Source organism: Trachypithecus francoisi, unplaced genomic scaffold (assembly GCF_009764315.1).
Source record: "Trachypithecus francoisi isolate TF-2019V2 unplaced genomic scaffold, Tfra_2.0 Lachesis_group4, whole genome shotgun sequence".
In the NCBI taxonomy this organism is placed as follows: domain Eukaryota; kingdom Metazoa; phylum Chordata; class Mammalia; order Primates; family Cercopithecidae; genus Trachypithecus; species Trachypithecus francoisi.
Window position 1 is genome coordinate 78756043 of NW_022681469.1, and position 26325 is coordinate 78782367.

The 26325-nt window shown below is 35.6% G+C and overlaps 1 protein-coding gene across 6 annotated transcripts in view; it reads left to right on the top strand.

Moving 5' to 3' along the window:
* The window catches only part of MIOS (meiosis regulator for oocyte development), a 38367-nt gene extending 21687 nt beyond the window's left edge, over positions 1 to 16680 (top strand). For 4 of the 6 annotated variants that reach the window (XM_033192281.1, XM_033192284.1, XM_033192283.1 and 1 more), the window contains 6 exons: positions 793 to 858; positions 1693 to 1851; positions 8216 to 8368; positions 9503 to 9707; positions 15141 to 15270; positions 16194 to 16680. In XM_033192281.1, the coding sequence (XP_033048172.1) occupies positions 793 to 858; positions 1693 to 1851; positions 8216 to 8368; positions 9503 to 9707; positions 15141 to 15270; positions 16194 to 16290 (810 nt within the window). In that variant the 3' untranslated portion in view covers positions 16291 to 16680. Of the gene's footprint in view, positions 1 to 792; positions 859 to 1692; positions 1852 to 8215; positions 8369 to 9502; positions 9708 to 11748; positions 11806 to 15140; positions 15271 to 16193 lie in introns of those variants that run through there. The other 2 variants (XM_033192286.1, XM_033192285.1) reach the window with 2 other exon arrangements.
* Positions 16681 to 26325: the final 9645 nt, after the last annotated feature.

Genomic DNA, 26325 nt, shown 5'->3' on the forward strand with positions numbered 1-26325 from the left:
ATTTTATCATAGAAAAAGTATGCTAAGATAGATATCAACTGAAGTGATTTTATGGTTAAAAAAGTAAAATTTTCATAGGATGACTTCAATGGAAATTGGATCTTTTTTCCACCCTTAAATTATTTTTACAAATCACAAAATTAATTGTACCTTCCTACATTTGTAGTAAATATATTTCAAAAGTGTTTCATGATATTGACAAGTTTGCAAAAATTTTAGTTATTTTAATGCCTCTAAAATCTTTGCCACAAACCACCTATATAACAACTTTAGCTCCAAGAGTGTGTCTGTTTATGTTTTAAAACTTGTCACTTTGTAGTTGGAAATGTATATTGGTGTTCTTCTAAATTGTGTACTGGTATAGCCAATTCACAAATTTCTTAGACGTACTGATTAACTTAGTAGCCAAGGAAAGATTTCCTTAGTTCTCTAAAATTAATTTCTATGATGGAAAGATTATGTGGCATCTTAAATTTGATAGACTGTACATTATTGCTTGTCTTTTATATTGGAGTTATATAAGACTGACCTGGATTTTTAAAAACTGAATTTGGCCAGTGTTTAAAAGGTAAATTTTTACGTTGCAAGGACAAAACTTTATTGCTGAATTCCCGGAGAGTTACATCAAGAAAGGCATCTCAGGCAATTAATGACTCTGCAAGATAAATATAACTTGCTAATAAATTTGGAAATAAACATATTCATTTTACTTATATAAAACATTTAGTCTCTGCAAAAATTTAAAACTCACTGCACCTAGAAGTAACTCCTTGCTTTTTCTCTTCTTTCCAGTATGAAAACAAAGTTGCAGTACGTGACAGAGTGGCATTTGCTTGTAAATTCCTTAGTGATACTCAGGTGAAAACTGATTTAATTCCACATTTGAAGTAATTAATACATACTGTCACAATTACTGTAAGAAATTAGTTTTTATAATTATATATGTATGAGATTGATAAGTAAATGCTTCTAAAAAGTATGGTAAGAATATATTAGATCAAAATATTTTGAAAATGTCTACCGTAACTAAATTTATTTGTTTAGAATACTGACTTAATATTTTAGTATATTTCTTCTTTGGAGGGTAAGATTAGTCAGTAGGTAAAGATGTTAAACTCACCTCTTAGTGATGCTATGAAAGAGTTCCTCATTTTTAATACATTAAACAATGCTAAATGCCTATTGTTTTTGTAGGGAGGGGGAAATGCATGTAAGCAACTAGTAATACTATGTGCTGAGTACTATAGTAATGAAAAATGCTGGGGGAATATGGAGGAATCTTGGCAAGAGTTTGGGGTGGGTTGAAGTCAGGGAAGACCTAAAGGAGATTATTCTTGATCTTAAAGTTCCCTTGCAACTCAGATTTTGTGATTCTGTTACATACTACTATGATAGACAGCAAAAACTTTGCAGAATAATGAGGACAATTCTCTTTAAAGTAATAAACCATCTGTAGTTCTTTTATGGATTAATTATCAACATAGTAAATGCCTTTTTAAAATCTTTTAAATATTATGGATACTGCTTTGAAATTTATAATAGATGCAGACTCCTTAGTTACATATTTATAGTAAATCTTTTGTTTTAAAATGTTTTCCATTAGGAATGAAATTGTTCAAAATGTAGTAGTTTTGAAGTACAAAATGCATAGTGACACAGATTGCTTTAGAAAAATCACTTTAAATTTTCCAGTTAAATAGATACATCGAAAAGTTGACCAATGAAATGAAAGAGGCTGGAAATTTGGAAGGAATTTTGCTTACAGGCCTTACTAAAGATGGAGTGGACTTAATGGAGAGTTATGTTGATAGAACTGGAGATGTTCAAACAGCAAGTTACTGCATGTTACAGGTCAGTGCAGTTTGACAGCAGCTTTTTAAAAAGTAACAATATTCTGTATTTTCTTTCCTCAGTTGAAAGTAAATATGCACTTTTGCTTGCTTAGGATCTTTAGAAGGCATTTAGTTTTCACCTAATCAGTTGATCTGCTGAAGACGTATGCCTTATTTTCCTGTCCCTAAGCCTCTTCATTGAGTTATCCAGTTTTTCCTTTCAGTCTGAGAAGGGCCAGTCTTGACTGCATCAGAATTTATATAAAGCGCAAATGGAGTAGAGAAACCTCTCTTCAGTTTCTCCAATTGTTGACATAACCATATCTTCTTACTTGAAGTGCTGAAGTCTAGTTATACCACAGCTCTCGGCTTTCATTTTCTCTTTTTATTATCAATGGGGGTGATTTGGAGTAACCAGTTTATGTATATTTTCTCAGTTTTTACTGTCTAGTGACTAAAAACAGATTCCAGGCATAGGTTGCTGTCTACTTTACTTTTGCTGGAAATATGGTAAAATTTAGAGTATTCTCCTGAGATTTCCCGTAGCCCTCCAGCTGATCTTATCCTTACATGGTGTTGGTACCTTCCTCTTTCCTGCCCTCATCCTCATATCACAATATGGTAGCATACTGTGTTCTGAGTAAACACAGGAAAATGCCCCCTCTCCCATTCCACCTTCTTGTGCATATGTAGAGATACTAGCCCACAGACCACAAAGTAAACTTACCTAGTGTATGAAGCCACTGCCCATGGAAGAAAAAGTACCATTCTATAACATTTTTTCTTGCTGAAATAAAATAATGTCATTTAAATTAAACTGTATATATATGGCTACAAATGGCTACAGAGTGCAAATGGGTTAGTAACTTCTTACCAAGGTTTATAAAATATATTTAAAATGCAGACAATACAGGTCTTGCTTTTTTAAAATCCAGTCTGATAATCGCTGCCTTTAATTGGAGTGTTTCCTTCATTTACATTTATATGGTCATGGTTAAGTCTACCATCTTGCTATTTGTTTTCCGTTTTGTTTTTCCTTTTTCCCTTTGTTCCTATGTTCCTTTCCTACCTTATTTTGGGTTAATATTTCCATGTTTCATTTTATTGCCTCTGTTGGCTTTTTAGCTATATCTCTTTTCATTATCTTTTTTTAAAAGATGTTGCTGTAGATCTAACAATGTGCATCCTCAACTCATCAAAGTCAACATTTTACCCCCTCGTGCTTCACATTTCTCACCTGACACATCATGCTTTCTTTCTATACCTTTTCTTATGTCACTCTGACACTTTCCGGGTTTTACTTCATGCTTCACAGATGTCACAACAGTGTGACTTCATTTACACATCCATTCCTTTGTCCTATTGTCATATGTTTTACTTTTACAGATATTATATACTCTAACTTACAGTTTTTTTTTTTTAACAGTTATTTGTCATTTATGTAAATTATGAAAAGAAAACATGGGCTTTTATGTTTATTCCCTTATTTATCATTCCTGGCATTCTTTTTCCTTTCTGTAAATCCTATAGCATTCCTTGTGTTATAGGTGACAGATTCTCTCAAATTTTAACTGAAAATGTCTATTTCACCCTTATTTTTTCTTTTAACACTTTAAAGATGTAGTTTCACTCTCTTCTGGCCTCTGTTGTTTCTGATGAGAATCAGCTATTCTTATACTTGTTTCCCTGTCTGTGATGTTTCATTTTTTGTTGGGTTTCTTTTTTTTTTTTGAGACAGGGTCTCACCGTATCACTCAGGCTGGGGTGGATCTCAGCTCATTGCAGCCTCCTGGCTCAAGCAGTCCTCCCACCTCAGCCTCCCAAGGAGCTGGACCACAGGTTCACGCCACCACTCCTGGCTAATTTTTTGTATTTTTGACAGAAATGGAGTTTCACCATGTTGCCCAGGCTGGTCTCAAACTCCTGACCTCAAGCGATCTGCCCGCCTCAGCCTCTGAAAGTGTTAGTATTATAGGCATGAGCCACCATGCCCAGCCTAAATTCTGATTTTTAATGTTTAAGTAAATTTGATTTCCTTGCAACCATCAATAAAGTGTTTTCTATTATTTATATATAGGACAATCTTTTTGGGTTTCCTCCAAGATTTTTCCTTTACCTGTGATTTTTCAGTAGTATGACCTTAATGTGCCTGGTTGTGGTTCATTTTATCCTGCTTGTGGTTCATTGAGCTTCTTGGATCTGCATGTCTGTTTTTCATCAGACTTGGGAAGTTTGGGGATATTCTTTCTTTAAATATTTTTTTCTGCCTCAATCTTACTCTATTTTTCTTCTAGGATTCTTACTACATATGTATTAAACCACTGCATAGTGTTCATAGGTGCCTAAGGCTCTATTCTTTTTCCTTCCATGTTTTTTTTCCCACTATTCTTCAAATTAGTTAATTTTTTTGTTTGTTTGTTTTTTGTTTGAAGACAGAGTCTCGCTGTGTCACGCAGGCAGGAGTGCAGTGGCACAATCTTGGCTCACTGCATCTTCCAGCTCCCAGGTTCATGCATTCAAGTGATTCTCATGCCTCAGCCTCCCAAGTAGCTGGGATTACAGGCATGTGCCACCACACCTGGCTAATTTTTTTGGTTTTTCAGTAGAGACATGGTTTCACTATGTTGGCCATGCTGGTCTTAAATGCCTGTCCTCAAGTGATCTGCCCACCGTGGCCTCCCAAAGTGCTGGGATTACAGGCGTGAGCCACCGTGCCCGGCCCAGATTTGTTGATTTCTGTTGACTTATGGACTCTTCCATCATCTCCATTTGCTGTTAAACTTCCCAGGGAATTATTCATTTCAGTTATTGTGCTTTTCAGTTTCAGAATCTTAACTTTGTTATAGTTTACATCAGCAGTCCCCAACCTTTTTGCACTAGGGACTTTATAGCACCAGGGGGTTGGTTTAGGGATGATTCCAGCACATTGTATTTATTGTGTAGTTTATTTCTACTATTATTACACATAATGAAATAATTCTAGAACTCACCATAATGTAGAATGAGTGGGAGCCCTGAGGTTGTTTTCCTGCAACTAGATGGTCCCATCTGGGGATGATGTGAGACACTGACAGATCATCAGGCATTTAGATTCTCATAAGGAGTATGCAGGCTAGATCCTTCACATGTGCAGTTCACAGTAGGGTTCTCTCTCCTATGAGAATCTAATGCTGCCACTGCAGAGCTCAGGCAGTAATGTGAGGGATGGGGAGCAGCCGTAAATACAGATGAAGCTTTGCTCATTGCCCTGCCACTCACCTCCTGCTGTGTGACCCAGTTTGTACCAGGCTACGGACCTGGGGGTATATTGGGGGTTGGAGTCTCCTGGTTTACATTTCTCGGTTCAGATTCCTTATCTCTTTACTAATCAAAACACTATTTTCCCAAGCCCTTCTAATTTGGTCAGACTCAATCTCTGAACTGTTTTTTTTTTTTTGAGATAGAGTCTCACTCTGTTGCCCAGGCTGGAGTGCAGTGGTGCAGTCTTGGCTCACTGTAAGCTCCGCCTCCCGGGTTCATGCCATTCTCCTGCCTCAGCCTCCCGAGTAGCTGGGACTACAGGCACCCACCACCAGCCTGGCTAATTTTTGTATTTTTAGTGGAGACAGGGTTTCATCTTGTTAGCCAGGATGGTCTCGATCTCCTGACCTTGTGATCTGCCTGTCTTGGCCTCCCAAAGTACTGGAATTACAGGCGTGAGCCACCATGCCTGTCCTGAATTGTTTTCTTTATAGATCATGTTGTGGTTTTCTTTACAGATCATGTTTAGGCTTTACTGGAGAGGATCTAGAGAAGATTTACTGTATATGTATTGACCAAATTCTTTCTTAGTTTATCTCCTTCCTGCCATATAAGGGGAAAGAATGAGATATGAAAACATCTTATTTTTCTGTGAATTTTCTTTTTAAACCAAGGATTATATGTTACTTTGGTACTTAGTTCCGCCTGGTCGGTCATAATTAGGGCTAGAGTAGACCTCTACTTTTTTAAGAAATGAAATTGTAAGCTGTGTGTTTCACTTGTTCTTTTAGCTAAATTTAACTCTGGTAATTAACACCGAATTTAATAGATGAAAGATATGTTGCTTCAGTTTTTGATTGGATGTCTAAAGATTATATTAGCTGTTAAGATATTTGTTCTTTTTTTTTTTTTTGAGACGGAGTCTGGCTCTGTCACCCAGGCTGGAGTGCCGTGGCCGGATCTCAGCTCACTGCAAGCTCCGCCTCCCAGGTTTACGCCATTCTCCTGCCTCCGCCTCCCAAGTAGCTGGGACTACAGGCGCCCGCCTCGTCGCCCGGCTAGTTTTTTGTATTCTTTAGTAGAGACGGGGTTTCACGGTGTTAGCCAGGATGGTCTCGATCTCCTGACCTTGTGATCCGCTCGTCTCGGCCTCCCAAAGTGCTGGGATTACAGGCTTGAGCCACCGCGCCCGGCCTTGTTCTTTTTTTTTATTTTTTTTATTTTTATTTTTATTTTTATTTATTTTTTTTTTTTGAGGCGGAGTCTTGCTCTGTCGCCCAGGCTGGAGTGCAGTGGCCAGATCTCAGCTCACTGCAAGCTCCGCCTCCCGGGTTCCCGCCATTCTCCTGCCTCAGCCTTCCAAGTAACTGGGACTACAGGCGCCCGCCACTTGCCCGGCTAGTTTTTTGTATTTTTAGTAGAGACGGGGTTTCACTGTGTTCGCCAGGATGGTCTTGATCTCCTGACCTTGTGATCCGCCCGTCTCGGCCTCCCAAAGTGCTGGGATTACAGGCTTGAGCCACCGCGCCCGGCCAGTCTTTTTTTTTAATAAGTAAGATATATGCCAGGTTCTCTCTGAAATTGTATTTTCTATTGGCCCTCAATTTTCTATAGAAAATTGTGTTTTCTGTAGGAGTGAGAAAACTGACCTTCAGATTGATGCCAAAGCATCATTAGAAGTAGAGGCTTTCTCTCCTTTCTGCATTTTGTAAAGTTAAGGAAGATATCCTGAACAGGGCTGAAAGTCTTCTAAGAAAACCTAAAGCGGCCGGGCATGGTGGCTCACGCCTGTAATCCCAGCACTTTGGGAGGCCGAGGCGGGCAGATTACCTGAGGTCAGGAGTTCAAGACCAGCCTGGCCAACATGGTGAAACCCTGTCTCTATTAAAACTACAAAAATTAGCCGGGCGTGGTGGCACACCCCTGTAATCCCAGCTACTCGGGAGGCTGAAGCAGGAGAATTGCTTGAGCCCAGGAGGCAGAGGTTGCAGTGAGCCGAGATCGTGCCACTGCACTCCAGCCTGGCCAACAGAGTGAGACTCTGTCTCCAAAAAAAAAGAAGAAAAGGAAAGAAAAGAAAACTTAAAGCAAGCATAGATGAAATGTGAAATGTCACAGCTGCCAGGGAAAATATAACTTTGGGAAAATTCTTACTGGCAAGAACTTGAAGTTCTTAATGAGAAGAACTCTAAAGTAAATTTAACTAAAACAAGGTGTTGCTTTTAACTGTGGCTAGGGGCAAAAGAACTAAGAAGGTATTTGGTTTGGTTTTGCTTTTTCTTGTTGTTTTATTATTTTTAAGGCAAGAAATGTATGTTTTAATTGAAGGCAAGAGTAAGAATAGACGGGTTTAACTTACGGATAAATAAGTATATAAAAGCAGCATCTTAGTTTACCATGCATTGCTAGATAGGAAGGACCAAGCTGTTAGTTCAGATGTGACCAAGCAATTTTGGTGTGCAATTGGACTTTTTTTTTTTTTTTTAAGATGGAGTCTTACTCTGTCACCCAGGCTGCAGTGCAGTGGTGCAATCTTGGCTCACTGCAACCTCCGCCTCTTGGTTCAGGCGTCAGCCTCCCGAGTAACTAGGATTATAGGCACCTGCCACCACACCTGGCCAAATTTTGTGTTTTTACTAGAGACACGGTTTCACCATGTTGGCCAGGCTGGTCTCGAACTCCTGACCTCAAGTGACCCGCCTACCTCGGCCTCCCAAAGTGCTGAGATTACAGGCATGAGCCATCACGTCCAGCCTGTATTACATTTGGATTTGATAGTAAACAGAGTTTGTGAACTCAGAGGTTTTTAATTGCTGGGACGAAGGGTATTCATATCACTGTTTACAACATTCAACCACGGAGTTCTGTTTTCTTAAACTTAACTAAAAGGTAGAGAATTACACTTCCTGGCCAGGTATGATATATAAAGTACATATTTATGTCATTAGTGAAACCCAGCTTGAGATAAATTAATGGAGCTTCCATAAATTTTGTCTTTATTCTCAATAGGAGCCAGCTTTTGGCAAAAAAAAAAAAAAAAAAAAGCCTGTTTCTTCTGTTACTCATACTTACATGCTACCCAGAAGTCTCTGGCCTAGCCAGGAGATTTTAAATAATTGAAGTAATTCATGTTTTCGTTTTAGGGTTCACCTTTAGATGTTCTTAAGGATGAAAGGGTTCAGTACTGGATTGAGAATTACAGAAATTTATTAGATGCCTGGAGATTTTGGCATAAACGAGCTGAATTTGATATTCACAGGAGTAAGCTGGATCCCAGTTCCAAGCCTTTAGCACAAGTAAGTACATTGTTTTGGAGAAAATCAACTTGTAACATGTTGATGTTCAATTTAATAAGTTATTATTAGCTCGTTATTTTGCTTATATTGAGTTCCCATTGATGTCTTTGTCTTTTCTAGACTGAGCTTTGTCCTTGATCTTCCTGTCCTTTGGTTCTGCTTCTTGCTAACAATCATCTCAGTGGCTTGAGCTTTAGTCTGAGATAGAACAAACCACAGCAGGCCTGAAGTGTTCTAGTATATTTCCAGCCCTTTCAGATTCTAAACTATTATATTATCTTATAAATTCCACTTGTGTATTAAGTTTTTTGGCATTATTTATGGGCAGTAAGGCAGGATTTGGGTTTTTCTAGACTTTAGCAGTATTACCTATATCTGTATGTTTAATTACACATGGAAATTTTTTTTAGCATTAGTTGAATAAAAGATTATTGTCACATAAGGTATATCACATTAAATCACTGTGTCTTACTTCAGATATCAAATATTATGTTATCCTCAATATGGGCACTGGATGGTGCTATTTTCTTATTTTAGGAAGTTGAGAAAGTGCTTATATTAAAACCAGAGTGTTGATAAAATAGCATTACATGGTAGTACATGTTACTAATCTATATGATAAGTGATTAAGGGCTTAGCAATTTACTGTAAAAACAAAAATAAACAGCTTCTATTGCTATTATTTGAAAAATTTAACTATTTACCATTATAAGATTGTTAACTCCTTTTTGTCTTAGGAACAGCGTTTTCTTTATAAGAAAATTTTGTTCAGAACATTACATCACTAAACTGTGGTTTAGAAGTCATACTGGAATATTTTGTAATGGCCCAGTGTGAATTCTGAAGTCACTGTTATTTCTAAAATGTTGGAGTCTAAAGTTTGAGTTCTTCCACCAATTTCAGTGATATTAGTAAGAATATAATTAAAAAGGAAGTATCCAAAAAATATCCAAAAAATGTAATTGCTAAGTACAAATTTTAAATGAGAGCTAGCCAACCTTAGCAGATAAATTTTGGAATATAAAATAAACTTTTTAGAAGTATTTAAAAATAATTTGTTAGGAGCAAACTAAGTTATTTAGCATTCCATTATGGTTTGTATTACATTTATTTTTTCTTTCGTTTGTTTTGTAGGTTTTTGTGAGTTGCAATTTCTGTGGCAAGTCAATCTCCTACAGCTGTTCAACTGTGCCTCATCAGGGCAGAGGTTTTAGTCAGTATGGTGTGAGTGGCTCACCAACAAAATCTAAAGTCACAAGTTGTCCTGGCTGTCGAAAACCCCTTCCTCGATGTGCGCTTTGTCTCATTAATATGGGAACACCAGTTTCTAGCTGTCCTGGTATGACATAATTTTACAAAATGCTTTATGAGCTGAAATGATTCTTACATAATTGAGTTAATGTTGCAAATAAAATACAAACTAGCTAGAGTTTGTTATTATTTCTAAGAAAGGGCAGTTTACTAGCTTGAAGGCTTTTATGTTCCTATAATTTATGAACTATGTAAATTAAAAGTAAAATCTATATCTATTGATACTTCAGGTAATTTCACAAGTTCTGACCAATTTAAAGTTTGTGAGAAAAACTTAAATATGAAATAATCTTAAAATATTACAATTTTCTTATCACTGTTTTCACTAAGGGGAGTTTGTTCAAATTTGATTATTTAAAAGTCAGTATACCTACACCTAATAACAGATACGTTGTATTTCTAAGGATCTTTTGACATCATTAAAGCACTTTGGCATTTCTTCTTCATTCATCTTCAAAACCTACCTGTAAAATACATAAGAGAAGGGTCAGGTGCAGTGGCTCATGCCTGTAATCCCAGCTCTTTGAGAGGCCAGGGCAGAATGATTACTTGAGCCTGGGAGTTTGAGACCAGCCTGGGCAAAATAGTGAGACCCCATCTCTATAAAAAATTTTTTTGGCCAGGTGTGGTGGCTCACACCTGTAATCCCAGCATTTTGGGTGGCTGAGGCCGGTGGATCATGAGGTCAGAAGATCGAGACCATCCTGGCTCATACAGTGAAACCTTGTCTCTACTAAAAATACAGAAAATTAGCTGGGCATGGTGGCATGCACCTGTAGTCCCAGCTACTTGGGAGACTGAGGTAGGAGAATCACTTGAACACGGGCGACAGAGGTTGCAGTGAGTCAAGATCGTGCCACTGCACTCCAACCTGGGCGACAGAGCAAGACTGTGTCCTAAATTTTAAAAAAATTTTAATTAAAAAATAATAATAAATAAGAAAATGCATAGAGAAAGTATCAGCCTAGAAGTCATGTCCCTTGACTGCTAGATTTCGATGCTGCTTCTGCTGTTTGTCAGTTACCTCGTAAATTTATATATATATATATATATATATATATATATATATAAATGAAGGCAATACGTAATGTTTTAAATGTATGTGTTAGTTTTGATTTAAATTTTAATCAAGGATTTTTATTTTATACATTGCATACTGACTGATCACTCTTTTATGTTACTCTGGTCCTAATAAGCAGAAAATAACAATTTGGAATATATACATATATACACACAGTGTTTTTGTTTTGTTTCATTTTGTTTTTGAGACAGGATCTCACTGTGTCACCCAGGATAGAATACAGTGGCATGATCTCGGCTCACGGCAACCTCTGCCTTCTGCCTCCTATCTCCTGGGCTCAGGTGATCCTCCCACCTCAGCCTCCCAAGTATCTGGGACCATAGGGTTTCGCCCTGTTGCCCTGGCTGGTCTTGAACTCCTGAACTCAAGCGATCCACCTGCCTCAGCTTCCCAAAGTGCTGGGATTACAGGCATGAGCCACCATGCCCAGCCTATATTTTGTAATGGTTAGAAATATTAAGATTATTTATTACTTTTTACAGTAAACATGGAAAAAATTTTTGAGAATAGTAGATAATCAGATATACCTGGTGGCTGGAATTATTCCAGCTCTTTACCTAATTTGAAAATGATACTGTGGCAAGATTTTCAGTTAAAATCATTTTGGGTATTTGGCACACAGGTGTAATGAATAAAGAACTCGTTAGAGTGTGAGAATGTCTGTTTTAATTCTATCTCTGTGACATTCAGTCTGTGACATTGAGAGTTACTTGCACCTTCCTCTGGACTGGCGATCCTTTCTAGTACACACATTTTATAATTCTATTCTGTATCTTGTTCATTTAAGTAGTCTGCTTTATCATTACATTAACATTTATGAAAGACTTGCTGGTATCATTGGCTTAGCAATTATTTTTCCATCTAGATGCTTTTTTTAAAGAAATGAAGGCAATACGTAATGTTTTAAAGGTGCATTTTAGTTTTAAATTTTAATGGAGGATTTTTATTTTATACATTACATACTGATCACTCTTTTATGTTACTCTAGTCCTAATAAACAGAAAATAACAATTTGGAATATCTATAACAATGAGAGCACAAGGAGGTAAAATATAGCATAAATAAGTCATATATGTATACGAACTGAGATATATAGAAATAATTAAATGGAACACATCTTTTGGACCACAAGCCTCAGGAAGCTATAAGGATTATTTGCATTCTTACACCTGGGCACTCTTCCTTTTAGCTGAATATCAGTTTTTCAATCTTTTCTATTTTTGAAATAGGTAAGAAGAGAAAATAATTTTCTAGAATTTGAAGAAAAATCTTAAAACATTTCAAACTCTTTGTTATGACTAATATAATGAATAGTCAGCACTCAGGTTTATCAAATATTAACATTTTTCCATATTTGTTATAGAATTTTTTCCATATTTGCTTCAGAAATAATTTATATATAATACATATTTGAACACTGATTTTACTTGGTACATTAATATAAGGCTGATGTGCTGAGATGAATAAATCAAAGAACCTCTTGGAGCTTTTGATGTACAATAAGCATAATTAACAAGTATAAAATAAGTGATATTTTCTAGAAAATAAATACTGGTCTACAATTCCATCTGTCATTTCAAAGTCTCTAAAAAGATCTGAAAGTCCACTGCCTTTTAAAAATAAAATTACAGTAATCTCCTTTGGCCACAAAACCTGTTCAGAATTGACGTGAGGCTATTAAGATATTTATTTCTCTTATTTATTAGTGAATATTCATGTTTCACTGCAGAAATACTAACGAGTTTGATTACAGGGTGCTTTAGACTACCCTCAAGGTGCACATATTTGCTCCTTTTTTCTAAAATCCCAAACATCCTGGATTCTGGAACACACCTAAACCCCCAACATGAATTAGGACTATTATATAAGGAAAGAATTAGGAATTTTGAGAGTGGGAAATATTACTTCTTTCTGAAGGATATTGAAAGCTTCAGGAGGAAGTTACCATTTAAGCCAGTCTTTAAAATTGGTAGATTTAATATATGAAGACTACAGGGAAGCCTTCCAGGTTGTAGACCAAGAGTAAAAGACATGAACTAGGGTGAAGAGATTGGTAAGTATTGTAAGTACAGGGGGTGTTGGAAGAGCAAGTGTATTGTTGTGAAAGGACCTAGGAAGTGAACTGATAAGAAACAGTAGGAAAATTAGCAAGAGCCTGAATATGATCTTTAAAGGCATTGCTAAGTTAGAGAATAATAAGCACTGTTTAATCATGGAATCAACTTCAGTGCCCATCAGTGGTGGACTGGATAAAGAAATGTGGTACATATACACCATGGAATACTATGCAGCCATGTCTTTTGCAGCAGCATGGAGCTGGAGGCCATTATCCTAAGCAAACTAACACAGGAATAGAAAACCAAATACCGCACGTTATAAGTAGGAGCTAAACATTGAGTACATATCGTCATAAAGAAGGAATAACAGACACCAGGGCTTACTGGAGGGTGGAGGGTGGGAGGAGGATTGAAAAACTACCTGTCGGGTACTATGTTTATTACCTGGATGATGAAATAATGCATACACCAAAACCCCCATGACACGCAATTTACCTGTATAACAAACCTGCACATGTACCCCTGAAACTAAAGTAAAAGTTTAAAAAAAAGAAAAAGAAGCAAATTCTCTTTTTTGATATGTGAAATCAGAAGAGTCTTAGTTCCAAAATAACAGGATCTAATAGAAATCAAGTGCTGGCTAATGGCTCGAGTATCTAAACCTCCCTGGTGCTTTGCCTGCAATCAGAGATTGCATCCATCCATCTTGCTTTGTGATTCAAATAGCTGAAATTTCTACAAGCTTATTTAACTGAGACTTGATACTTTTATACTCAATTGTGCTTTGAAGATAAGAAATCTGTTGAAACAATTCTAACATCATTGTAAACGTCATAAATATTATTTATTCAACAAATGTTTATTTGGTACCTATTGTTCCAAGTGCTAGAAATGTTACAGTAAAGAAAACAAAAATCCCTGCCCTCACAGAACTTAACTTCTGGACAATGACACATTTTTAAAAAGCTAGATTATCTACTGGTTTCCTTCATTTTCTTCTTACGTTATGAGTTAGTGCATAAGTGAAACTCTAGTTTCCCCTAAAGTGTTCTGTGGCACTTGTCTTCATAATTCACTATAAGTCTTTTAAAATTTGAAGTCATTTGATACTTGGCTGTGAGGTAGACCTTAATACTTCCAGCTTCATCAGAAAAACGTACGGGTATGCTTGTTCTGATTCAGTCTGTTATCTGTTTATGTTAGAATTTACAAAAACAAAGTGACAAGCACTAATGAGAGCTTTACACAGAGGTTTAAAGTAGTGTCCATATCAGATCTATATTTTATTTATCTCTTCCCCCTTTCCTTTTTACGCTCTCATTATTAATTGTTGGTGACCCTTTCAGGAATAATTTTATTGTGTTTACATCTTAAATCATTGAATTACTTACACATCCTTTCACCTCATATTATTAGCAAAAACATATTTTTAAAAACTGTTCCTGACTGCAAGATTATTCTTTTGGTCATGAAAGTGTGGCGTGCAATGGTCCAAGCAAAATTTTGAACATAGTTATTGATGCATAATGTCTTTATAGATAGCAAGTAAGTAAAAATATTGTCTAATTAAGCAATTGCTTAAGTTACACAAGTCTCATGAAGTGCATTGGGAAACTTTCCACTTTTTCTCTTCTTTCAAAGGGCTTGTACAGATGAGAGTTACCTATCCCTTGATTGTTTGTTTTTTTTTCTTTTTTTGAAACAAAGTCTTGCTCCATCACCCAACCTAGAGTGCAGCTGTGCAATCTCGGCTCACTACAGCCTCCAATCCCCAGGTTTAAGCAATTCTTGTGCCTTAGCCTCCCCAGTAATGGGGCTACAGGCACGTGTCACCACCCCCGACTAATTTTTGTATTTTTAGCAGAGACGGAGTTTCACCATGTTGGCCAGCCTGGTCTCGAACTCCTAGCCTCAAGTGGTCTGCCCACCTCAGCCTCCCAAAGTGCTGGGATTACAGGCATGAGCCACCACACCTAGCCCTACCTGTTCCGTGAATGTTAAGTAAAATTCACTTGTAAACTGGGCCTGGTATTTTCCTTGTGGAAGGGTTTTAAACTACTGATTTGGTCTCCCCAAAGTTTTAAATTTAGATTGTTTCTTAGTGGGTTTTATTTTTTTCCATTTTTATATTGGCTATTAAAAATGTAGGGGAGCTTCTGTCATTCAGTTTCGCTTCATCTAAATTAGAACCTACCATCAAAATTGCTATTTCAATATGTTGTGTGATTCATACTTGGAACACAGTTTTAGAAATGCTTTTTGAAAGTAACTTTAAATAAAATACTGTGATACAGTTAATGAAGATCGTTTTCTTTCATCATAGGAGGAACCAAATCAGATGAAAAAGTGGACTTGAGCAAGGACAAAAAATTAGCCCAATTTAACAACTGGTTTACATGGTGTCATAATTGCAGGCATGGTGGACATGCTGGACATATGCTTAGTTGGTTCAGGTAATCAGCACATTTCTTCTTTGATAGGCTTGGAGTTGTGGGAGATAACACAGATTGCTTCTAAATAGTTTGGGTTTATCTATTAACATTTAGCCAAAGTATGAATTTTATTTTTACTGTCACTCAGACGTTAACAAAGGTGGTATGAACATTTCATCATTAGATATCCTATATAACCTTCAACTGTAAAGGTAATACTTATGTAAGAACTCATTTAAATCTTTTGTATGAGTTAAATGTTTGATAACATTATTTAACTTTATTTGGGGAGAGGATATGTTTACAGTTTTTACAACTGAATATGCCGTAATTTATCATGCAATTGAATTACTGATGAAATGATAAAAGAGCATATCATACTGCTGCCTGAGTTCTCTTCTAAGTAAGCTTTTTATGTAGTCACGCAATTGAGACTCTCAAGACCATATTTGAATTTTATTTTGAATGGTGCCAGTGGCCCTGTGCTCCTGATTGATACAGCATTTATACCCAATTTGTCTCACTAGCTAATTTAAACTCTGAGCACATCCCTGTCACCTTCCCAACTGTAAATGAAATATCTTGCCATATATGTAGAAAGTAAAAGGTATGTTTCTTCTCCCTAAAATTCAGCTTGGCAGTAATTTATAATTTGATGCTTTTGATGCTGTTTTCCTCTGGGTTTTAATTTCTACATTTTTCCAAATGCCATTTTGAAAAGTTGCATTATAGATAGATGCAAGTAAACAAGTGGGCACAGTGATGCACACCTGTAGTCTCAGCTACTCAAGAGGCTGAGGCAGGAGGATGGCTTGAGCCCAGGAGTGTGAGTCCAGCCTGGGCAATATAGCGAGACCTTGTCTCTTAAAAAAAAAAGAGAGAGATAAATAAATGTATGTATGTCTAATTTGGATTTTTAACTGTTATTTGACCTGTTTTTTTAGGGACCATGCAGAGTGCCCTGTGTCTGCATGCACGTGTAAATGTATGCAGTTGGATACAACAGGGAATCTGGTACCTGCAGAGGCTGTCCAGCCATAAAAATGTTATCACCTTAAGAGAAACCTTCAAGTGTGGAGCTTTCTAATAGGTGTCCTTCATAGCTCAGAAACATACCTCAGAACAAGTCATTCATGACTTACCTGTAATGGGAAAATAAATCATTCTATCAGATCAGCAATTTTGATGTTTGAGTGATTTTGATGTGCTTCACAGAGACAAATGCTGCTGAAATAAACATCACAGTATAGACATGAGTTCTGTTCAGCAGGTTGAAAAGTCTACTTTAGAAAAACTTTCTAAGTTTTGGTTGAAATTATGAACACTCTACAAGCAAAATTTCTGGAATAGCCAAGAACAGATTTTGAGCCTATATCTTCAAAGCTGAAATTGGATATCTTTCAATAAAATATGTGCACTTTTAAAATAAAATGACTAATTCTATGATTCAGACAATAGTTTTAAGTTCAGCTTGTGCTTAGATTTCTTTCAGATTAATTTAAAATTACAGATTTTTACTTTTAGAATTGAAGAGCCCCTATCCCACACTGGAGAATATTTTTTATTACTCTCTGTTATATATATGTGTGTATGTGTGTGTGCATATTTATGTGTGTATGTATAAATATGTATTTTTTAAAGGAGACTTTTCCCTCATATACTTTGATTTTAAGATAAGCAATCTTTTGGCGTAGACATTATCGTCTTCCTAGAAAAGTCAAGAGGAAGAATCTTATCTTACAACTTTTTCTCTTCAGAAGAGAAAAACATGTATCATTTCAGGTGAGCATACAAAATTTTCACTTTCTACCTTTTGCTTTCCAATGTCCTGATTTGTCTTCAAAGGTTTTTCTCCATATTAATTTGTCAACCTCATCACCTGAGAACATTTTACTGCATACAAAGTCTATGCAAGATTATATGTAACTAGCCATTTAGTATAATGTCAGTGTTTCTGTACTGTCAAATTCCATCCTGATTTGGAATATCATACCTTGTTCTTTCCAAGGTAGACTAGGAAGTGTTGGGGAAATAGGGTCACTTCAGAGACCACTTTAGATGTAAGTTTTTAAATATTAAGTGTTACTGGGGCTAAGTCGGGGACTTTATTTTAAAATTTATTTTTTCTCATTTCATAGCTAGATAGTAATAAAAGAAATACAAAGAATTTATAAGATGCTTCTCTGTCATCTGCCATATGCAGAGGGACTGAACTAGGAACTTTGTAGTTGAATCTGTACTCATAAAGAGTAAATCTAATTTTATTTTATAGATTTTGGAGAAATAAAACTGAAGAATTTTAAGAGCTTTCGTATTAGCAGTTTTGCCTTATAAAAACTAAGATTTGTCAGATTAGTTTGAGGTACAACCTAAATATTAAAAGCAGATTAAATTTATTTTTAACCTTGAGTATCTGATACATAAAACCCTTTTCTAGGAAAACATTAGAAGTGGTGCATATCTACTCTAAATGTCTCACCTACATGAGTCTTTTCAAATGAAAGACATGGGAATTGCAAATTTTTTTTAAAGATTGCTATTAAGGGTACTTTTTCCAGCCTTCATTTGAGTAAATCTTAATTGATTTCATTTTATTAACATATACCCTTTACCTTTAATATTTCATTTGAAGTGTTCCTTTCAAATTTACTATGTCCTAAATATGAAAGTCAGCTTTAAGTAATGTCAGACTCTTATGTACATTTTCATTTCTCATTAAAGTAAAATATAAAATTATTGAATTTATCTGAAATAGTCACAAGTTTTGGAAATACAGATAAAACATGAATGTAAAGTCTATTATGTAATATATTTATTTGTAATCCTAATATATGAGGGTGACATTTTTAAGATTGTATGTATGTGTCAACCTCTTAAATGTTTTCTGTGAAGCCCAAACATGCAGTTTATGTCTCTGGTGTTTGTTTTGCATTTTAGTGTGTGTGGACAATGAAGGTAGATTCAAATTATTTTCTGTTTTTTATCACTAAGTCACTGGTATTTGGGTTTATAAACTCAACGAGATACTTTACCTAAACATGATCAATAGACATATTTAATAAAAGTGTTTTTATTATTTTTAAAAGATTGAATAAATCTGGTTGAAGTCATTGTATCAAGAAATTATGATTTCTTTACAAATAGTCCACATGACGTAATATTGGTACTTATTTTGATGACAGACTTCATACTTAATATTAGAAGTAACATTCCTTTTAGGCTCTGTTTTTCAGTTGAACCCACTTTCCAGAATGGTTCTTATCCTTATTTTAAAAGTAGCTTCCCATTGTCAATGCTTCACATAGTAAGTATTTAAAAGAATGTAGTTCTGCATTTAATTAGATGACTCAATTTCAGTCATTCATTTGACTGCAAGTAGTAAAAGCATGGTCTTTGAAACATAAAGTATAATCCTAGCCTCGGGATCTTGGATAAGTGACTTGACCTTTTTGAGCTTCAGTTTCTTCATATGTTAAAAAGAAAGATATAGAAAATGCCTACCTCATAGAGTGTGGGAGTATTACGTGATGCAATAAACATGAAGTGCCATATCCTGTCACATTGTGCTCTATAAATGGTAGTGATTAGCATTGTTACCTTCATTTTCATAGACTGCTCATGTATCAGTACTTTTTCAGTGAATACAGTATAATTTTAACAAAGAATCTACATTTGTCTCAAGAATGAAAATTTCCTTGGTGTGAGCTGGCTGAAATAGATTTTTTTAAAAAGAGTGAAAATTCCCAATAATAGTAATACTCCAAATATAGGGTAAACAGAAGTAGCTAAGTCCTATCTCAAAAAAAATGCCATAATTTGGATAAATTTGGAGTATTACTGTTTTTTTTTGCATGCAAAAATCCTTCAACTGACCTCCTAGGAGTTAAATGTGATATAAAAGTGAACCCAGAGGAAAAAATTACGGCAAATTTAACAATTGACTATTGAAAACTTTAAGTTTTTATATCTATTCTCAACTCTTAGTTTAACTAGGTTTAAACTGAACTCACTAATCTGGATACTTGGAGAAAGTATCCAGGATTATTCTGTGTACCTTTTCCTTTTCTGCCATTCTGCTACACTTGATGTTCATTTAAGTTAAAGTGTTGGGGTGGTAGTGGTAATTTCGAAAGTATACTGTGAGACTTGCTCTCCTGGAACAGCCATAACTAAAGCTAGTGGGCACAATTTCTGACATCTGCGCAGATAGGCATCCGAGAGGTGGGAGACACATATTTGGGTCAATATCTTGTATCAAGTCTAGTGACGCACATCACAATGACAGAAACGGGCCTTGCTAGATAGCAGCTCCTCTATCCACTACTCACTCCTTCCATTACATCATCTGCAAGTTTTCTCTCCTACCTGCAAATGTTATAGGTTTCTTTGCTGATTATAACAAGTAACACTTTACAAATATATTAATTTTTATAAAATACTACTTTTCCCAGAGTACAGAGACAGAAGGAAAGCCTCCCAAAGTTTTTAAAAGCTAACAACCCAGATACCAAATTAACACAAATTTAACATGATAAAATCACAAGTAAAATTAGTTATCAAATGCAGCAGTATATAAATTACTGTTAATGCCTTTTATGTGCTAGATGCCAAGCACATTATCCTGTTTTTGCAATAAACCTATGGGGTAGTTATATCATTATTGTCCCCATTCTGTAAATGAGGCAATTCAGGCATAGAGACATCAGTTCACTTGTCCTAGGTTACACGAGTAGCAAATACAGTCAAGACTTAGATTCCAGTAGTCTTGACTTCCTAAGCTGCCCTTTTAAATTCTGTTTTCTGCTTCTGTGTACTACTTTGTAGGTTCTGTATATAAGAGAATGATTCACTATGACAAAGAAGGGTTTATTCCAAGAATTAAGTACTGGGTAACATTTTAATCATATTTAGTATTAATACACCAAAAGAAGAACCATGTCAATAACTCTTTGGATGTACAAAGCACTTGATAAAATTCAAAAATTGATCTCTAATTTGTTTTTTAGGTTAGTTGTTATTCAAAGGAAATGTTTTCTCTCCATTTTTTCCGCTCCTATTTCACTGTCTCACACATCATGATGCCTATTAGAGAAATACTAGAATCCTTCTCACTATAGACAACAATAAGATGTGGATGCTGTTGTCACTGGTTCTGCACATGGCAATGAAAAAGAAGAAAGCGAAAGGAGGCACACCTTTGCTTCTTTTCCAAGTCATCAAAATTTGGTATGGCAAAAATCATAAATAGTTACAAAGCAAACAAATTGATAAACTACAACATTTATGACAAATTGCCTTAATTCGTAAAGGACATTTTCAAAGCCGAAGAAAAAACAATCAGTAGATAATCAAGGACTTGTGCAAGCAAAATAGAACAGCTGACAACTTTAAATAAATGCTAAATCAGTAACATGCTGATTAAAAAGTAGATTACTTTTCGCTTGTCTGCACAGATTTAAAATAACAGGCATTGTCATGGATATGGGAAGGAAACATTCTGAGATAACAGCTTATGAGAGTTTAAGTCTTGAGGACAGGTAAACTGTATTAATCAGAAGCCATAAAAAGGGTCATACCCTTTGACATAGTATGCTGGGAATATCTTCTGAGGAATTGATTGCATAAGTGCACAAAGATGTATATTTTTGTGATATGATTCTACACAGTATTGTTTATAATAAAAACTTGGAAACCTAAATGTCCAATAATAGAAAAGAATAAATTATTGTATATGCATATAGTGTGTTACTAAGAAATGATTCAATTAGTATAGATATTTTCATTGGCAAAGGTTTCTTAATGGTAGTGAAAGGAAAGGGAAGTTATAGGATAGTATATCTAGCATATAAATATATTTGTATGGGATATGGTTAATACAGAAACTTTTAACAGTGGCCATCTTTAACGAGTGGAATTTTGAGTAACATTTTCTTCGTATCTCTATATTTGATTTTTCCCAATAATAATGAATATATAAATGTATGTGCATCTCTTTCTCCTCAGTCTTGCACACACACACACCATATATATATACACACGTATACACACACATATATATGTGAATATATAAATATGTGCATCTCTCCTGTCTCTTGCACACACACATCATATATATACACATATACATATAGGTATATATACATGTATATACATATATATACGTATTTATACCCATATATGTATTACATATACACATATATGTATACACATATATATGTGTGTATATATATACTGGCTTTTAGAAAAGTTATCCATGACCTTGTATCTTGTTATTAAACACAGTGAAACAATCATGTGTTAGGATTTATTTTATGAGGTGAAAAAACAGGCTACAAAGTATTATGAAAATTTGGAATGAGATCTATTTGTTCAGAAAGCATTTTCTAGATTTCTTATTCTATACTAGTAATATACAGGAATAACAAGATATAGTCCTCTCAATTCTTCATTACATTTGGAAGTAGTGCATTATGTTCTCTATTTAGCATATTGGGAAATGAATATGTAAAATAATTCTGATTTCCCTGAGCTTAGTGGGTACATGATTAATAACTTTATTTCAATATATTTTCTCCTATATCTTTCTCATGAGATTTCCTGACTCCTCTGTTTTGGCTCTGGATCTGTAGTGGGAAAGCTGTCCTCCTCTATGTACTGAATTTATATGATTATTGTTCAGTCTAATCTGGAGTGCACTTTGCTCAATTCATTTCCAATCATAGCAGGTTATTTAGGTTTAAGTGATGAATTCTGAACATGCCTGCGTGTCTTTGCTTCAACAAAACACATACACGTACCTAGGTGTGCTGGACGCTGTGTTAAAGGTTCTGATGTCAAAGGATTGATGGCACTATAGTTGTCTTGGAGGAGTTGTATGTCTAATGGAAGAGGTAGATATAAGCATAGTTGTCAGCAGACTCAAATCTATTAAGCTTAATAACAACTGCTATAGCATTTGCATAAAATGAGTATCATTTTAGCATCTCTTTCTGCAAGCCAGGAAATGTCTATTTATTTAATTTTCTCATTTTGGACTTTAAAAATTATTTTCTGATTAAAAATAATGTGAGGAAATAGAGATTTCCATAACACTTTTCAAAAATGTAATGTTCTTACTCATCTACTATTAATGGCACAGTGTTTTAAAATGCTTTGCTAAAAAGGCAGCTTTAGGATTAAAGGATAATTTATGTAACGTTAGAAACAGCAGCAATAATAATTCAGTAGAGACTTTCATCATTCAATTTATGAAAAGCATATTGCCTTGACGTAATTTCTTAACTGGAAATTTAGATGCCAGAATCAAATCAGTCTCTTAAAATATAAAGTCACAAAGACAGGGAAGTCTGGAGGAGCATTTGGAGGGATTAATGTCTCACAACTTGAAACAGATATATATGTAAGAATTCATGCAAACTGTTTATCTTACATCTTTTTTATTTAAAGAATTTTAGCTCCACTTACACATAAGAAAGACTGGAGTTTAAAATAATAGATGTCCAAATTCATGCTTATCCAGATTTATATCACATTGTAGCCATATATTTTGCTGATGATAGTTAAATAAGAAGTTGCTACCGTAAAATGTAAAGCTAAGTATCCTTTTTAGCACCATAGTGCTAAAATTTGAATGTAAAAATTTGAATAGTAAAAATTTGAATGTGACAAAGTTCCTGTGGTGTTAGGTCAAAAAAAAATTTTCCTTGTCAGTTTGCAAACTTTCATTATGCATTAAGTAGGTATACTTAATATTTGAACAACTATGGATGTGTATGTTTATGGTACATAAATGTTCCCAAAATAGATGGAGATGTGTAATTTATGGAGCAAACATATTCAGCAATGTGACAAATGTGGGAGAAGTATCTCTTGATAAAGCAATACTTCTTTAAAAAGTAATATGTTAAAGGCCGGGCACGGTGGCTCAAGCCTGTAATCCCAGCACTTTGGGAGGCCGAGATGGGCGGATCACGAGGTCAGGAGATCGAGACCATCCTGGCTAACATGGTGAAACCCCGTCTCTACTAAAAAATACAAAAAACTAGCCGGGCATGGTGGCGGGCGCCTGTAGTCCCAGCTACTCAGGAGGCTGAGGCAGGAGAATGGTGTAAACCCGGGAGGCGGAGCTTGCAGTGACTGAGATTGCGCCACTGCACTCCAGCCCGGGCGACACAGCGAGACCCCATCTCAAAAAATAATAATAATAATTAAAAAAGTAATATGTTTTATCATTTTATATCTTCTGATCTTTTTCTTCCATTCTTCAAAAATGGAATGTATGGTCACATCACTCTTAGGACGGATTAGCAACTTTAAACATAGACAGCTTTCTGAAATACATTAAATGCTTTTTGGAAAATTGAGTGTAACTCTTTCAATTAACGTTAAAATACTGTTGGGTTTCAAAAGAGAATACTCCAGACAGGGTACATTTTTTCTCTTTTTTCTACTGGAAGAACCAGACACAATTTAGAGATAAGTAAGCTGGGGACATTTTCAGGTTCATCTGGGGACAACTACTCTTAGAAATATTTTGTTGTTTTAAAATATATTTTATTGAATTTTGTTACTTCTGTCTTCAGAAAGTGTTACATGAATACAGAAAATATATGTTCCCTATGGGGACCTGGAAAATTAAAAACGTGTATCATCCTGATAAAACATATCTCATGGGAAAAACTGGCCAAAACAGTTACTCAGTATATCTCCAGGTTTGCATCTTTTACTTCTTGTTTATTCATTTAGAGTCCTCTTCCAGTGTGTGGACCTCTGCAGATTCTAGATAACTTTTCAAATATGCTAGATTTTGAGCTGTATATATTTTCCTCAAGCAGAGACATCTGAGCATGGTGAAAATGAATTTTCAGAGAACAGAATTGCCAAGCATATGTGATGGAACTGTAGGGAAAAAGGGCATAACTTTAATCTTCAAAGAAGCTTAAAAATAGCTCCACAGTTATTATGCATGAGGCCTGACAATTGACATTTCTCATTTTGGCAGCATTCACCTACAGCACCCTATCAGCAACTGAACACATTCATCTCTGGAATAAATGATTAATGAGCTGCCTATCATTTCCATTCCTTTTGTACCAAGTGGTGGAGGCTTCAGTTGATCACATTGCAGCCATCAACATCATTACTGAAATTGATTCTGCCACTAGAGGGTTGTACTAGGATAATCAATTAGCATTTAAATAAAAGAATTAAGTTATGGCATTAAAAATAACAAAAAACAATCCCTTCTGAGTCACTCTGTCAGACCTGGTAAGGTGGTTTTGTTTTTTTGCTCATCAGACAGCATCACAAAACCTTAGATTGAGGAAGGAAGCATGGAAGGATTGTTCTTGTTTCAAGAACAACCCTCTAAGATTTCAAAACTTCTCATTCTTTTTATTCACTGTCATGTCCCTTGAAATGCAAATTTATGAAATGCTACAATTTGCATTCAATGGTGACCAATGAAGTTGCCAAATTATTTCCTTCAGAGAAAAAAGGATAGAGTTAGGCATTTTCGAAAAGTCGGAATTTATCCAGAAAGTGGAAAGTTAGAGGAAGGATATTTACAAATGATACTGAGATACAGCAAAATAAAGCTTTTCTTATATTTCAGCAGGCAGATGTGAGAATGAGGTGATAAAAACAACATCATTTAGATGTCGGGATGACGGCTGCATTTCTAAAACAGATGGCAGATAATGTGGGTCTTCATAGTCCTACAAAAAAGTGACAGATTGTAGTTTTGGTTAAATGATACATCCAAGGAAAATGAATGGTACTTGGAATCGGTATTTTAGCATCTCTTTCTGCTCCTGGGACCAAGTTCTTCAAGTTCTCAATATTACTGAGCTTAAACTCCCTCCTCATCTATATTCATCTTCCAGCATGGCTTTCTCCTATTTCCTCATTGTTTCCTCTCTGTTCCCCTCTTTGAATTTCAAATTCTAATATAAACAGTTGGTTTTATCTGCCTCTGAATTAAGACACTACCTTTACTACATTGTATTGGTCACCAATCAAAGTGCATGTGCATTTTCTTCAGAGCTGAGACGAATTGATTATACAATGAAATGGAGCTATCATAGGTCCTCAATCCAGCTGCTCTGTCCTATACTTGATTAATATTATTTCCACCATCTGTTGGTGGTGGTATTGTGACTTTTCATTTCCTTCTGTCTCTGTGAGCTTTTAAGAAGAAGCTAACAAAGGCTGTTTTGAGGACCGTTAAGTAGAGGACATTTTTACCTAACACTGATTAATGTAGATAGCTGAGTTGTACTTGTATTTTGAAAAATGGGAAGAAAATGGTCATAGTAAGAAGCACTGGGTGATAAGAAAAACACATAGTAACAAGATTTCTACATGTGAGCCAATTGCAAACTTCCTCTATGTGTTAAAATTCTCCAATGAGAAATACAGCAACTCGTTTCAGTCACCATTATACGGGACAGGTTAGGCCAAGTTGTGCTTGACCTGCTCGTGAATAAATGACCACACACTTCTTCTTTACCTTTGGCACAAGTGGCTTATCAATCTCCCACTTTCCCTCAGATCTTTTTTCAGCATAGTATTCTAGGCTCCAACTACCAACTGGCCAGTGTTCACCTGTTCACCATTTTCAGCTTAACTACCAATTTGAACAATTGGAGAGGTATTCGAACCGGATGGTAAAGCTGAAATTTGATCTCAAGTCTCTTGACTGAAGTCTAGTACTCTTACATTTCATAGACAATGAACTGGACCAGATTAATTCTTTTGTTAGTATAATGTATATTCTGTGAACTTCCAATAATTTTAAAGCTAACTTTTTATTATAAAAATGTTGCAGGCTCATGCTAAAGTCACTGTGGGAAACAGTATGGCGTTTCTTCAAAAAATTAAAAATAGAATTACCAGCCAGGTGTGGTGGCTCACACCTGTAATCCCAGCACTTGGGGAGGCCATGGTGGGAGGATTGCTTGAGCTTGCTTGAGCCTAGGAGTTCACGACCAGCCTGGGCAACACTAGAACTAATGAAGTTGCAAGGAAGCGAGATCCCAACTCTACAAAAAGAAATTTCCAAAATAGTTGGGCATG